Below are 16,381 nucleotides of genomic sequence, written 5' to 3' on the forward strand. Positions count from 1 at the left end.
CGAACGGACGACACCTTCGCGTTCAGCACACGTACAGCTCGATGACGATCTCGGCCTTGTTGATCCAGAAAGAGAGACGGAGAAGTAGATGAGTTCTCCGGCAGCATGACGGCGTGCCGGTGTTGGTGATGATCTATTCCTACAAGGCTCCGCCCGAGCTCCGCAGAAATCTAATCTAGAGGAAGAACTATGAGGTGTAGGTTTGAGTTGCACGTGGCAAAGTTGTGTCTCAAACAACCCTAAACCTCTAGTATATATAGGAGGAGCCAAGGGGTGGGGCAAAGCCCTAGGGCGCCGGCCAAAGGAGGCCTTCCTTGAGTCGGCCGAAGTGGGAGGGAGGAGTCCTTCTCCAATCCTACTTGGATTAGGACTCCTTCCTTATTTTTTCACCTCTTTTGGATTCTCCACTTTTTCCTCATGGGCTTTCCTTGGATGACTTTGTCAGCCCACTATACCTTATTACACATCCAATAAGCCCATGTGGGCCCCTTGGGGCGTGGTGGGCCCACCCAGTGGGCCCCCGGAACTCATTCATCACTCCCGGTACACTGCTGGTAATGCCCGAAAACTTTCCGGAATCCAAACACCAACTTCCTATATATCAATCTTTGTTTCCGGACCATTCCGGAAACCCTCGTGACGTCTGTGATCTCATCTGGGACTCCGAACAACCTTCGTTCACCAACACATATAACTCAACTATACTAAAACATCATCGAACCTTAAGTGTGCAGACCCTGCGGGTTTGAGAACTATGCAGACCTGGCCCGAGACACTTCTCGGTCAATATCCAATAGCGGGACCTGGATGCCCATATTGGATCCTACATATTCTACGAAGATCTTATCGATTGAACCTCTGTGCCAAGGATTCATATAATCCCGTATAACATTCCCTTTGTCCTTCGGTATGTCACTTGCCCGAGATTTGATCGTCGGAATCCCTATACCTATTTCAATCTCGTTACCGGCAAGTCTCTTTACTCGTTATGTAATACAAGATCCCGTGACTTACACTTGAGTCACATTGCTTGCAAGTCTTGTGTGTGATGTTGTATTACCGAGTGGGCCCCGAGATACCTCTCCATCACACGGAGTGACAAATCCCAGTCTTGATCCATGCTAACTCAACGGACACCTTTGGAGATACCTGTAGAGCACCTTTATAGTCACCCAGTTGCGTTGTGACGTTTGATACACACAAGGTATTCTTCCGGTGTCAGTGAGTTACATGATCTCATGGTCATAGGAATAAATACTTGACACGCAGAAAACAATAGCAATAAAATGACATGATCACATGCTACGTTCATAGTTTGGGTCTAGTTCATCACATGATTCTCCTAATGATGTGATCCCGTTATCAAGCGACAACACTTGTCTATGGTCAGGAAACCTTGACCATCTTTGATCAACGAGCTAGTCAACTAGAGGCTTACTAGGGACAGTGTTTTGTCTATGTATCCACACATGTATTTGAGTTTCCAATCAATACAATTATAGCATGGATAATAAACGATTATCGCGAACAAAGAAATATAATAATAACTAATTTATTATTGCCTCTAAGGCATATTTCCAACACCTTCCTCCTCCACTTCGGTCGACCCAAGGGAGACTCCCTTGGCGCGCCATGGCTGCCTCCTCCCTCCTCCTATATATACTAGAGGTTTAGGGCTTTTGAGACACAACTTTGCCACATGCAACCCTAAACCTCTACTTCGTAGTTCTTCCTCTAGATCGGTTTTCTACGGAGCTCGGGCGGAGCCCTGCAGGAATAGATCACCACCACCACCGGAGCATCGTCGCGCTGCCGGGGAACTCATCTACATCCCCGTCTCTCTTGCTGGATCAAGAAGGCGGAGATCGTCATCGAGATGTACGTGTGCGTAACGCGGAGGTGCCGTCGGTTCGGCACTTGATCGGGACGGATCACGAGACGGTTCGTGGGACGGACCGTGGGACAGATCGTGAAGACGTACCACTACATCAACCGCGTTTATTAGTGCTTCCGCTTCGCGATCTACAAGGGTATGTGTATCCTATCTCCCTCTCGTAGATGATCATCACCATGATAGGTCTTCTTGTGCATTGGAAAATTTTTGTTTCCCATGCAACATTCCCCAACAGAATATAGTAGGGGGCTTTAACAAGTTTAAGCCCTCCCTCTAGGACTATCAAATTAATTTTTAATACTAATCTCAAGGCTCAACTTAGCCACTTATTAGCCGAGCCTAACACATGTTAGCACTCTAATGGCAGCTCAACCCCTCCTTCATTTTTTCTAGATTCATCACTGATAATAATCAATTTATTATTGCATGTAGGGCATATTTCGAACATAGAGCATTTACAACAACAAGATCACAACCGCTATGCATCAGACACAACATAGAGCACCAATGACATTCTCCCGACCATCATAGTGTTGAACTCCTCTAAGACAAACCCTAATCTAGCCTACTATGTACAGAAACTTCCCGTGCTCCTCTCTCATGCCTACTCCTGTCGGTGACACCATAGGAGAAAGAGGAGGGTGGGGCTCCTCGGGCGACTCTCAACGAAAAGGGCGGGGGAGATGAAAGGTCTTGTGGCTACGTTTACAACATTACTCTAAATTTCTAATGTAAACACAAAAAACATGACATGTTCCGTCCGGTCAGTTGATTTTAATGAGCTAAAGAAACAAAAATTGAGAATTGTTACTGCAAGTTGCCGAGCAAACCCCGAAGATGTAGCAAGAAACACGCACCAGGATTACATACATTCAATGCTTGGCCGCCCAACAAAGAAGCTACAAGTCGTGCAACAACCATTTTTAGGATGCACTGTAGCTAGATTATTTTTTAAACATAGATTTTTCTTATTTGAGACAAGGCAAAATCTCAATGATCCGATGCATTGATAGAAGAGATAAATACACCCACGGTCACTCAATTTAACGTCAAAGCACAATACAATCATCGAACTTTGAAATACGTTTGTTACGGTCATTGAATACGTAAAGAGCTGATTAGACGGGTCAATGACTCGCCACAGAGCTCCGTATTCTGCTGAGTTGACCGGTCAACCTTTTCTAACTAAACGTGAATTGACTAGTCAAGCACAACACGTGGCAGCCGGGAGGGAGCTTGCCGTGGGTGGGTGGGTGGCAGCGCAAGAAGCGGTCCGCCGCCGCCTCACGCAGGAGCCGCGCACCGCCGCCATGGCCCAGCGCCTCCAGCTGTGGGTCGACCACCTCCCTCAGCTCGCCGATCTGGATCTTGGGCACCACCCACTCCGCCAGCGTCATGTCCTGCCGCTTGATACGTCTCAAACGTATCTATAATTTTTTATGGTTTCACGCTGTTATCTTGTCAACTTTGGATATTTTGTTTACCTTTTATATCTTTTTGGGGACTAACTTATTAACTCTGTGCCAAGCGCCAATTCCTGTTTTTTCTGTGTTTTTGACTCTTTTCAGATCTGATTTTGGAACGGAGTCCAAACGGAATAAAATCCCCAAAATGATTTTTTCCAGAACGGAAGAAGATCAGGAGGCTTGAGGGCCAAGCAAGTGGGCCCACAAGGAGCCCACAAGCCCTGTTGCCGCGGCCAGGGGGAGGCCACGGCAACCAAGCTTGTGGCCCCCCTGGCGCTCCCCTGCCCTAGGTCTTTGGCCTATAAATTCCCTAAAAATCCAGAAAAAATCAGCGTGTCCACGAAAACACTTTTCCGCCGCCGCAAGCTTCCGTTTCCGTGAGATCTCATCTGGAGACCCTTCCCGGTACCCTGCCGGAGGGGACTTTGGAGTTGGAGGGCTTCTTCATCAACATCATCGCCCCTCCAATGACTCGTGAGTAGTTCACTTCAGACCTACGGGTCCGTAGTTAGTAGCTAGATGGCTTCTTCTCTCTCTTGGATCTTCAATACAAAGTTCTCCATGATCTTCATGGAGATCTATCCGATGTAATCCTCTTTGGCGGTGTGTTTGTCGAGATCCGATGAATTGTGGATTTGTGATCAGATTATCTATGATATTTATTTGAGTCTTTTCTGATTTCTTATATGCATGATTTGATATCCTTGTAAGTCTCTCTGAGTCTTGGGTTTTGTTTGGCCAACTAGATCTATGATTCTTGCAATGGGAGAAGTGCTTGGTTTTGGGTTCTTACCGTGTGGTGACCTTTCCCAATGACAGTAGGGACAGCAAGGCACACATCGTGTAGTTGCCATCAAGGGTAACAAGGTGGGCTTTGTCGTAGATATGAGATTGTCCATCTAAATCATGTCATCTTGCTTAAGGCGTTACTCTGTTCTTTTGGACTTAATACACTAGATGCATGCTGGATAGCGGTCGACGTGTGGAGTAATAGTAGTAGATGCAGAAAGTATCGGTCTACTTGTTTTGGACGTGATGCCTATAGATATAATCATTGCCATAGATGACGTCACGACTTTGTGTGGTTCTATCAATTGCTCGACAGTAATTCGTTCACACCACCGTCTACTTGCTTTCATGAGAGAAGCCACTAGTAAACACTACGGCCCCCGGGTCTATTCACACCTATCGTTTACACCTCCCCTTTTACTTTGCTTTGTTACTTTGTTGCTTTCAGTTCTCACTTGGCAAACAATCTATAAGGGATTGACAACCCCTTCATAGCGTTGGGAGCAAGCTCTTTGTGTTTGTGCAAGCACTTGTGATACTCCTTAACTAGATCGATACCTTGGTTCTCAAAACTGAGGGAAATACTTACCACCGCTGCGCTACATCACCCTTTCTGCTTCGAGGGAACACCAATGCAAGGCTCCAAGGCCACGGGAAAGTCCTTTGCATATTTTCCTAGGAAGTCCCTAAAGGCGTAGCCGTAGCAGAAGGATTCCTGGTGCCGTTGCTGAGGAGTATCAAGAACAGTCTCCCGTCAACACGTGTTTCTAGCACCGTTGGAAGGTCTTTTGTTGCATCAGCACCGCTCCCTGCCCACGTCCACGGGCCGCATCCCCGTCACCAGCTCCAGCATCACCATGCAGAAGTTGTACACGTCGCTCTTCTCCGTCAGCTGGAACGACCGATGGTAGTCCAGGTCCAGGTACCCCCGACGTGCCCTGCGGCGTCGTGCAGCACACCACCTCCCGCCCGGTCGCCATGGAGCAGGCGTCGGGTGTCGTCAGGAGGCGCGAGAGGCCGAAGTCGCTGAGCCGTGGTTAGGTTGATTTTCTGCATTTCTGTAACCAGTCACTTCTTGAATTGGTCAAACGTCTGAATAATTTGACAGCACGCTTAACGGAGATTCAGGATGTTGGAGCAGGGGGCAATGATTAGACTACCCACAATGAAAGTAACATAGGTAGTAACATAAATGCCACCTAAGTAAAAAATATGATGTGGCAACTAATAAATGAGAAGAGAGAGAAATTGAGTAACTTAGCATGTTACTACCTCTATGAGTAACATAGTGGATACCAAGGCAAGATGAGTCTATAGCTTAATAAATGATAGGCTCAATGTTACTACCCCTATGTTACTATCCACCTGGAGGTAGTAACTTAGACTAGTAACATATATATGTTACTACTCTATGTTACTCCCCATTGTGAGTAGTCTTATGAATCAGTATAAGTAAAACCAGTTTGTGGTCTAAAGCCACGTATTGTGCAATTTGCTGGGTCATCTGCGGCAGTTTCAAAATCTAAAGACATGTATAGTATAATTTCTGAATGGTGTACTTCAAAATACGAAGCTCTACGGTAAGTCAGTGACCGTATAATCATTTCTTTGCCTATTCAATGACTGTAACGAACGTATTCCAAAGCTCAATGACTGTATTGGGCTTTGACCTCAAATTAAATGACTCTGAGTGTATTTATCTCTTCATAGAAAGAAGAGCTTGTACAAGCCTCAGACGGGCCACACCCCGCAAATACAAGGCAGCGCCCCTAGAAGTTGGCACTTCAAAATGTCGAAAGCACAACTACTAGACCCGTCATCCCCGCCAACACCTGGTGCGTGTAAACCTGAGAATGGTTATTAAAAAATGGGTGTAACGGTTCGGTTCTTACTTTGGGTTTGATTAGTTCAGGTTTTATTGGGCTGAGATTTTTTTGGTTTGATTTTGGTTTGGGTATGTGGAGAAACCAGTTTGGGTATAGTTGGTTATGGGTTTAAACGGTTTGGTTATTAGCGGTTATAAACTATGGGTCCAAACCGGTTTCTGGGCATTGGTTATATGCAATAACCAACGACGAGCGGGAATGAGTATGTTGATCCACGTGCATGCTGTAATGCATTATGTAATTATGTATTATGGGGAAACACCGCATGAAAATCGAAAGTGTTTGCTTGTGCTTTGGCTAAGCATTTTGGTTTTAATACACTTGTTAGTGAGCTTTTCAGTCTTGGGCATTTCCTTTTTGCCTCTTGCTGTGTGTTAACCGTATCTCAAGGATAACTTTGTTCCCAAACTGTTGTAGATGTACTTATGCATTTTCTATCTCATTTACTTCTTAACATGTTAATTTATGCAATCATATGTACATTAAAGCAAACACATAGTTATGTACTGGGTTTAAACCCACGGTTATGTATCGGGTTTTAATTAGTTTGAGTGAAAAAAATAGTGGATTCAGTTTTGGTTGGGCTAAAAATGGCATTAAATGGGTATGATTCAAGTATGGTTCTGAAAGATAAATGAACGTGTATGGTTTAAGTATGATTTAGTTATAAAACCATTCTCAGATTTAGGTGCCTCGCCTCCGTTTTGAACGTGTCACACAAACGTGTTAGGCTGTGCCGAGTGTGGTCAAATATGACCGCATTAGATCTTATACAATGGAAGATGTTTAAAGAGTATGCTTAAAGAAATAAATCATTTTTAAGTGCCGGTGCTTATTTATAAAAGATGAACACTTAATTAGGTCTTATACGATAGAAGATGCTTAGTAAAATAAATCATATTTTGTTAAACATTGGTATTTATCTTTACAGAAAGAATTAAGCATCTGTCCTCTATAAATAGACACCGACATTTAAAAAAAATCTAAGCAGTTTTCCTGAGCATTGTTAGAAATATAGTGTTTATGGTCTATCCTCTATTTCTCTGCGCTTGTCTTTGATGCCGCTCACAATTCGCATCTCTGGGATTAGGGGGTAGGGACCTTCTTATACCGTCTTTACAAAGAGTCCACCTCTTATACAGATAAGATTTCTAGTCTTTTTAACTAGTTTTTCAGGATAGACTCCAAATCAAATTACCAGCCACAATCATATTTGTCTATTAACAAATTCTACCCATTTATGTCCCAGAAGCACCATGTTTGTGAGCAACGCGCCATAAGAAAGTGTAAATTTCTCTAATTATGTAAATCAATATTAGGGTTGTAATATAACTATACGATCTAGTTCCTTCCAATCATCGGTGTACTCGGGTAGTCTTTTCAATACAAATAGTATATTGTATTCCAGTTATAATCGACCAGCTTCCTTAAGTACATAAATTAAGTATGTTCCAACAAATAATAATTCCATGATAAACATGTAAAATAATTCCATATATAAATACATGTATAATTAAATAATGAGGTATTTCAAATATTAGCAATTTCTATTATTTGAATATAGTTGCAGGACACATAATTCCAACAAGCACGTTCCTCGATTTATTTTGCTAAGCACCTTACATTATACAAGGCCTAAGCATCTTGCATACAAATAAGGCCTCAAAGCATCTTCAGCCACGACTTGCAAATTCGGGCCCTCAAACGTCCGCGGACGCGCGAGATCAGTAACCGAGCGTGTCCCCTATTTGTCCGTCCGCATAACCATACTTCTTATTTGACATATAGGTACCATATGAGGGGTTCGGTTCAATCACTTTTTTTCTTCTCTCACTTGTCCGGTCATTGACTAGGCGCGTCTGCGGACGTACAAGGAATCATTTGAGGGGTCCAGCTATAGATGCTCTTACTATGCTCACTATGGCTAGATATGGTTGGGCGCTTTGCGAATATCAGTAACCGGGCGTGTCCCCTATTTGTCCGTCCGCATAGCCATACTCCTTATTTGACATATAGGTATGATATGAAGGGTTTGGTTCAATCACTTTTTTCTTCTCTCACTTGTCTAGTCATTGACGGCTATACTCCTTATTTGACATATAGGTATGATATGAAGGGTTTGGTTCAATCACTTTTTTCTTCTCTCACTTGTCTAGTCATTGACTAGACGCGTCCGCGGATGTATAAGGAATCATTTGAGGGGTTCGGTTGTAGATGCTCTTACTATGCTCACTATGGCTAGATATGGTTGGGCACTTTGCGATGAGGAATTAAAAGCGCATATGTGCACACACCTGTGAAGATGTAAAGCAATGGTTGTTCTACACGCATCAGACATTTAGCCAAGGACCTTTATTTTTTCTCGAAGAAAAGGCAAGGTTCTTAACCTGTATGGTTATGGATGGCTACAGAGCAAGTTGAATTTTTTCACTTTACTGATTGTCTTGACTTTGTAAAAATGTAGAAGTTGTACTCAGCATTCTACAAATACAAGCCAGAAGCTAGGGCCGGTTAGGACTTAGGACCCAGACTGCAGAATTTTACAAACTGTAGTCATTTGTAACTGCGAAAATCACTGAAGCTCCTTGCAATGCTTTACTGGGTCTCTTCCATCCACAACAGATCCTCTTGGAATTTGGAAGTCCTACAAGCCCTTCAATGATGAGAACTAACTAGAATATGATAACGGTGTGACATACATAGATGTCAGCAACAAAGAGCAAAAGGCTATCAGCTGGGGCAAGATAAAGCAAACACGAGAACTGACATTTCTCGCATTTTCAGTATGGCGGTTACAGGTTACAACGCTTGCATATGCATCGATACAAGCATGACTCAGTACCAAATGTATTGTATTCTACCTGAATTTAGGTAGGGTGGGTGTCTATTGCCATGTTACTTCTGTGTTCTCCTATCTACAGCTTTTCGTAGAACTTTGGCTATTTACCGGTGATCAACCGAAATAATTTGTGATTTCCTTTACCAGCAAGAAGAGCTGATTTTCTCCTGGCATGTTTTCCAGTCTTTCAAACAAGATGCCATCCATTCTAGCTTGGACTCCATTTAAGGAGGTGACGTCCTGCAGCACCCCCTTCACGACCCTGTCAACTCCAAGAATTGAACCCCCAATACCTGACAAGATCTCCGGTAGCGTCGGCGAGGCCTTTGAGATCTCAACTAGCCGGACCTGTATTATTCAGCACACTATCAGAGCCACACTATGAATACTGCAGCAGTGTAGCTTGCAACATATGTCAACAAGTGAATTTGCAAGCAGGATCAACTTGGAATCCCAGCTGAAACAGATGAATGAACACTGCAGCTTGAAGGGCACTTCCCCTCATTACTTCATCAGAATGTCAAGCATTGAAAAGGCAGTAGCTACAATCCTATAATCAAATAATTGCATGTAATTATGTTGCTGTTCAATACATTCATAAACTCTCTACGTACATGCATACATATATACTCCCTCTGTACCTAAATAATTGTAGTTGGGGAGAACTAGACTAGTTCTCCCCAACTACAATTATTTAGGTACAGAGGGAGTATTTATGTATGCATGGCAGACATTTGGTCATTATATACTCTTTGTTTATAGAAGAACCAACCTTCTTATCCTGTGGTATCTTAGCTCTCTGTTTTGCAATAGCAAGCGCTTGTGAGAATCCACCTAGCGAATCAACCAACCCTCTTGAAGCTGCATCTTGGCCACTCCAAACTCGACCTTGTGCAAAATTCTCCATCTGGTCAATCTGGTGGAGGAAAGAACTCAGCACATGCTCGAAGAAATATGAGCTACTCAGTATCTGAGATCAATCCTTACACTCATTGAGCGTGACATGGCTGCTTTATCTCGAAACGATGCGTAAGCATTTTGCGCCGACTTCTCAAAAAGTTCTGCCTCGTCTGGTCTGTGGAAATATATAAGCTGTTATGAGCAGGGTTAAATATACAGTACAAGGAGTCAATGACATACACAGCCCCTATGCCAATAGAGGAATACCAGAATGCTTTAACAACAGTGAGCTATGAAGCAGCCAGGTGGCAACTCAGACGGCATATTTAACAAATAAAAATAGAATTACTTCCTCCGTTCCTAAATATAAATCTTTTTAGATATTTTACTATCGAACTATATACGGATGTATATAGACATATTTTAGAGTTTAGATTCACTCATTGTGCTTCGTATGTAGTCTTCTATTGAAATGTCTAAAAAGACTTATATTTAGGAACGGAGGGAGTAGAAGAGAAAAAGAGGGAAATAAAAATTAAAATCAAAAGAGAACAATCAGAAATTTTGAAGAGTTAAGAAGTATTCTAGAAAAAAAAAGGAAATCTGGGGAAACTCACAATTAATTTGTAAATTTAATTAAAAAATACAGCGGATAACAGTCGAAACCGGCATAATTAGCCTCGATGTTGCTTTCTTTGTATGCCTCCACACTTCTTTTCGGATTTTCCATTTTTACAAGTTTTCACATTTTTCCTAGTTTTTCACAATATATTTTTATTCCCACCCCCTAGAATTTATGGTTGTTCTATTTATTTTCTACATTTTACGGGTTTTCTTTTTATTTCTTCTTAATTCCTTTTTTGAGAAGTTTATGTGTTGAATATGCTACTGGGCTGCCATGTGTGAGAAAGTCACCGCCATGTCATCCAAAAGACCAAAACCATGGATTCAAGAGTTGAGGGGCAAGGTTGTCTGGTATTGGAGTCTACTGTCTACGGGGGCTAGATCTGAATTCGGTCTAGAGTTGAGGGAATGAAATTGGCTTGATGCTTTCTTTCTAGCAGAGAATGCTTTTAAAACAAACAGAGCATAGATGGTCCTGGACTTCCCGGTTATTGACAAAATTAAATGTGTCGTAGGCTATTAAATATCACAGCTATTACCAACCATAGCAGACCTAATAAACAACATTATAGAAGTCGGCATTCGCTGTTCTATGGTTAAAACGAATAATTTGATGATGAAAAAATGAACAATCTGCTTGATTTATGAAGAAATCACATGATAAACTAATATTCCACTTGTTTATTAAATGCAGACACGTCGAACCATTGTAAAAGCACCATTCCAAATTTCCAGTGCACCGCTTTCATACTATTCTTAATTTAACTTGATTTTAACTCTGACGGTATCAGACTATTTTTGTAACAATCTGGTGAAGGTCGCTGGATCCTGTGGGCTCTCCTCAAATTTACTTCTACTTTTATTTTCCTAATACACTGCAACAAATGAAGTGTCAATATTACCTTAAAGGGCGTTGATCAGCTGCATTAAGCTCTGCATATCTACCCCTAGATAGAATTTCTTTATGGAAGTCAATCCTCTCATACAGCTTTTGAAGGATAAATTTTCCTGTTAGTCCAATACAGAAATAGTAAGATAAGAAACAAACACTCACGACAATCAAATTCACTATCCAAACTAAGATAGAGTAGAATAGATGTAAGCTCAAAGTTGAGATTGTTGGAAGAGAACATAGAATTCGCACTGTGGAACTTGTTCTAGTCTTAGCAAGAATGAATAGAAGGTAACAAGGATCACCTGTAACAACTCCAATTGATCCTGTCAGAGTAAGTTTCTCAGCAACAATAACTGGTGCAGCCATTGCCATGTAGTATCCACCACTTGCAGCAACATCAGACATGGAAGCTATCACAGGCTTCGAGTCAGCCAGGAGTCGAATTTCCCTCCACATCCTAGTTAAAATAAGAATAATCAATACATAACTGAAACTCTGCTGCTGCTTCTGCTGCCTAAATGAAATCTGGAGCAGAACTTACAGATCAGAAGCAAGAGCATCACCACCAGGGCTGTCTATACGAAGAATAACAGCTTTATACTTGTCTGACTCTGGAAATGGTAAGAGAATTTTACATTAAAATAAGATGAAATTATTCTGTTGGAGAACATATAAACTATGACAGAAGTTCGCATTATATGTGTGCTTATATAAGCTACACCAATTGCTTCTACAGTCTGTGCTCACTGCAATGAAACAGAAAAAACTCATCTCATCTAAAAATATAAATAAATTAGGGAACTGAATCCAGTTTAAAGAATTTTCAGATGTAGTATATTTTTTCTACCTGGTACAAATGTATACATCAAATTTGCATCTGAGACGCAAATTGATTGCTGAGATAACATATCATAATTACCTCTAACAGTACGTATCTTCTTGATTAATTGCTCGGCAATAATGCCCGAACTAGAAATACTCAGGCCACTTCGAGTTCGTGTTATGCTTCCAGATGCTCTGATTACTGCAATTAAGTCTCCTCCTCCTCCTATCCCAAGAGTTGATTTTCTTACACCTGAATATTTACTGGCAGTTCAAACCAATGTCAGTTCAGTAAGTAAAACAGGGTGTTTATATCTGTCGACTTTTCAGATTAATCAAACAACATCAAATAATACCAAACAAATTAAGTGTGCAAAAAAATTGAACAAACAACTCATAATATAGGAAAGAAAAATTGCAACATTTTAGGACCAGGGACACACCAGCTGACAGTTCACAAGGCAAAGCTCAATTGGCCCAAGCTGACAAAAACTATGGGATATGATCCCGGTCATCTTTTCAGTTAGGAAATTTATATTTTCTTTAAAGACAGGGATATCATTAGCTTAGGCCTTAAGTAAATTAGAGGTAAGGAGGAGCCCTTGTACTCCTTCCCCCCCCCCCCCCCCCACACACACACACCCCGCCTGTAATGTGGTAGCGGTGCCACTGCTCTTTCACTGGTTCACAGGAGTCCAGGGCCACGCCCGTTGACCTCGACAACTACCCTATATGCCCCCAATCCTTCCATAATATCCGAGCCCATAAAAATGTTACTCACAATCGTGCACTCTGCTCATATCAACAAAGAAGAGACAGAGTTGTGGGTTCCACTGGCTATTGTATAGTTTCCGATAACAACTGCTGAACCAATTTGGCCTGTTCAGCCTAGAGGTGGACAGGACCACCATCAATGGCTATTTTTCAAAATATGTGTATATCAGTATATACATCTAGGTTTGAAGCATCTATATGTAATTGGTCATGCCTAAGTGGAGCGAGCCAGGGTTAATTTGGTCATTCCTCACTTCACTAATAGTATGGTAATGGCTGAAAGTTGACGGTGGTGGCAAAACATAAAAATTGATGGAAGAGTCAAAGTTCCAGAATCGACTAGTGCCATCATTATAAATTTATTAGAAATCCTTGACTTGTCTGGCTTCCAGTTTCCACCCAGTTTTCCAGAACAATGAATATCTAAATTACCTGTAATCAACCGTACGCAGGCTTTTCTTGTCATTCTGTCCTACTCTCTCTTTCAGCATTGTCATTACCTATTGAATAAGACAACACCAACAAAAACAATAGCGGACAAATATAAATAAATAAATTAAATAACTCAGTATTCTAATTCAAATAAACAACCTATTATGTAAAATTTCATGTCTAATTTTCTAGTTTGACAAGTCGCATACCCTGAACATGTCCACATTTCAATAAAGAAACTCCAACTAAAATTGAGTTAGCAATTAACATATCAAGTACATCAGTATATGTTGTAGGAAGATTTGATGTTTCCTCACATGTGGAACTGTGGACACTTACCTTAACTAGGACCCTAAAATTCCCTTTCTAACTAAATCGAAGAGTCTTGTATAGATATGACTTGCTTGTGCACTAATAATGGCCAAAGATCTCACTATATTACACACCTAAAATATAAATAGAGAGACATCACTTTACATTCCTAATACATATTAGGTACCATGTCTTTTATTTCTCTTGGACTAGATTTGCGTCTCTGTCTTCTATTTCTTGTTCATGGGTGCTTCTTTGATGTATAACATTCTGCTGGTTCAACATCTGCCTACAACACATGTTACTATAGACCCCGAAACAAAGAGACTGAACTTTTGTTGTTTTCTTAATGTTGATGACATGAAAGAAAAAGAGGAAATAACGAACGTCAAAGTTAAAACATCACTTACATTCCTAATACAATTTACTAATCACCATTGGTTGGGCAGAAGATGCAGTAACACTAACACCTAACTTAACTTGATTTAGTCTTGTGCAATTTACTTGCCACCTGAGTGATCAGCTGAGGAGGGAATCTGTACCTGATCATCATACAATAGATCCGTTATCCAACCTTCTTCCTTAAGTTTCTCGACCTGATAGACTCCTGAGTTGACAAATTCCTCAATTTCTTCTTTTTTCTTCCCTAGAAAAAAAAATCTCTAATGATGATGTTTCAATTAAATATGTGAAACTGAACAGATCTATTTAAATTACCTTGTGTGGAAGACACTGTATCCAGCCAGTTTCCATAGATATTATCAAGCAGTGCACCCAGCATCTCCTTAACTTCATTTGACATGCTCTTCCGCCCAAGTTGGTCTCCAGCACTTTTGTAGCGACCAATTCGTTGAATTTCTGGCTGTACTCCAACTTTCTCAAGCACACCTTGCAAATCGAATTAAAAAGTGCTAGACTGTTAGCTACCAGAAAAGAAACATGGTTGCATTCAGATTGTCTCATTTTAACACACAGGGCATGACCAAGCTTACAAAACTTGGTTCACAATGAGAAGCTAAACTATCAGAAATGCATTGAAAGTTATGACAGGATGAAGGATATTTACTGTAAAAATAGCAAAACACTTCTATAGTTCTGTCGCACCATAACAAGTGTAATTTTGGAACAGGTTTGGGGATCAGCAGAAAATAACGCTTCTAGATCATGGTGCACTTGACCAATAACCAGAGGTATTATGTTATCGCCGTACATGCAGTTACCTCTGAGAAATGTCTGCTGAATGGTTAGACCATACAAAGCAACATAAGCACTTGGCGGTGCATACAGCTCAGCACATGCACTAGCAAGGTAGTATTCTTTCTCCCCTCCGACAGGCATGTAACCGACAACAAATTTACCTACAAAAATATCCAACACTTTGTCATAGTATGACATACATGAACATAAAGGTGATACACCAAATTCAGCAGAAGCTTGTGATTACCAGATTTCTTGAAATCCACAATGTGCCTTCTGATTTCCTCCGCCTTTCCCCATCCACAGCTCAACGGCTCTATGTGCAGATAAATCCCTGATATCCGCGGGTCATACGCTGCCTTCTCAAAATTCTCGCAGATTTGCGGCAGTGAGAGCCCTGACGAGAAGCGGGTCTTCAACTGATCGGATATCTGCAACCACGGAAACACACCATCAAAATCCAAACCCACACAATACAGTATCAAGACTAACAAATGTTCAAACAAAGCCCAAACATGTCTAGATTACAAAATGACCAAATACAGTGGCAGGTGCGTATGAGCGAACGGAACACACGCCAATCCACCCACCCACGCAAGCATACGCACACGCACACGCACACGGCGTGTGCCAGGATCTGCAACAGCAGAAGTAAACTGGCCACAATACAAACAGCACTGTACCAGGGCATCTGCTAAGATGATTAGGCTCTCCCATGATGCACGAAATGGAGAAGGGTAGCAAAATCAGCAAGTGCGCGGTGCCGAAGAGCAGGAGCAGCGCACCTCGCCCCGAAGCGTCATGGTGAGGACGCTGCCCTTGCGGACGCGCTTCCACGGCGGGGCGACGAGCATCTTGAGCTTGACCGCGAGCTGGGTGCCCCAGCCGAGCTCCTCCACCACGAACGCCGGCGCCGTGGGCAGCGGCTCCTGGGCCTCGCCCGCGGCCAGAGGCGCCTCCTCCCCCTGCTTGGTGGCCCCCGAGGACGACTCGACGGCGCGGACGGGCACGCGGAGGGGCGACGGGAGGTGGCGGCGGGCGAGGCGGGGGAAGGACGCCGAGCGGGAGGAGACAGCGGCGGAGAGGCTGGACCGGTGGTAAGGCGCCGAGCGGAGCACGAGCAGCCTCGCCATTGCTCCCGAAGCTTCGGGGAGGAAGGAAGGGCGGGATGGAAGAGCCGCGCCCGTGGTCGCGGCGTCGGGGGATGGGTGGAGTGGTGGGAGGGAATGGAAGCGGGCGGGGGACGGAGCGGGGAGATGGCGCTGGCTGGGGGGGTCCAGAGATCGTGGGGTCGGGAGCGGAGCGGAGGAGGTGGCCGGCTCGGGGCGATAGGTGTGGGGCGGTTCACTTGGCGCCACGTTGGGCGCGTGAGGTGAAAGTATGGGCGCTTTTCTGAGCTCTCTGTTGAAAATATCTCGACGAAGGCTCGGTTGGAATTTCTTCAGCTTTTTCTTCGGTTCTTCCTTTTCTTCAAACAAAACTTGTACTTCCTCCGTTTCTGAATATATGTTTTTAAAAAAAATTATTATAAAACTACATACAGATGTATAT

The 16,381-nt window shown here is 42.7% G+C and overlaps 1 protein-coding gene across 2 annotated transcripts; it reads right to left on the bottom strand.

The window, feature by feature from the left end:
- Window positions 1-8,780: 8,780 nt before the first annotated feature.
- Window positions 8,781-16,056, bottom strand: LOC123403010 (serine protease SPPA, chloroplastic). 2 transcript variants are annotated; one of them, XM_045096988.1, is made up of 13 exons: window positions 15,616-16,055; window positions 15,078-15,261; window positions 14,854-14,991; window positions 14,351-14,521; window positions 14,176-14,279; window positions 13,322-13,389; window positions 12,213-12,379; window positions 11,835-11,904; window positions 11,596-11,750; window positions 11,301-11,406; window positions 9,862-9,949; window positions 9,647-9,790; window positions 8,781-9,222 (listed from the first exon to the last, which is right to left on the bottom strand). In XM_045096988.1, the coding sequence occupies exons 1-13, from the start codon at window positions 15,961-15,963 to the stop codon at window positions 8,989-8,991; spliced, it is 1,977 nt and encodes a 658-aa protein (XP_044952923.1). In that variant the 5' UTR covers window positions 15,964-16,055; the 3' UTR covers window positions 8,781-8,988. The 2 variants fall into 2 exon arrangements, with proteins under 2 accessions (XP_044952923.1, XP_044952922.1); XM_045096987.1 differs by having other exon boundaries at window positions 11,301-11,750; window positions 15,616-16,056.
- Between the last annotated feature and the right edge of the window lie 325 nt (window positions 16,057-16,381).

The sequence above is a fragment of the Hordeum vulgare genome, chromosome 6H, assembly GCF_904849725.1.
Source record: "Hordeum vulgare subsp. vulgare chromosome 6H, MorexV3_pseudomolecules_assembly, whole genome shotgun sequence".
NCBI lineage: Eukaryota > Viridiplantae > Streptophyta > Magnoliopsida > Poales > Poaceae > Hordeum > Hordeum vulgare.

What these genes read in the sequence shown, in the direction of transcription:
- LOC123403010 (XM_045096987.1), bottom strand. Translation starts at nt 15,963, where the DNA reads ATGGCGAGGCTGCTCGTGCTCCGCTCGGCGCCTTACCACCGGTCCAGC. An exon ending in GATGCTCTTGCTTCTGATCT is followed by an intron (nt 11,751 to 11,834) that starts GTAAGTTCTGCT and finishes TATTTTAACTAG; the next exon opens with GATGTGGAGGGAAATTCGAC. An exon ending in CCATGTCACGCTCAATGAGT is followed by an intron (nt 9,791 to 9,861) that starts GTAAGGATTGAT and finishes TTCCTCCACCAG; the next exon opens with ATTGACCAGATGGAGAATTT.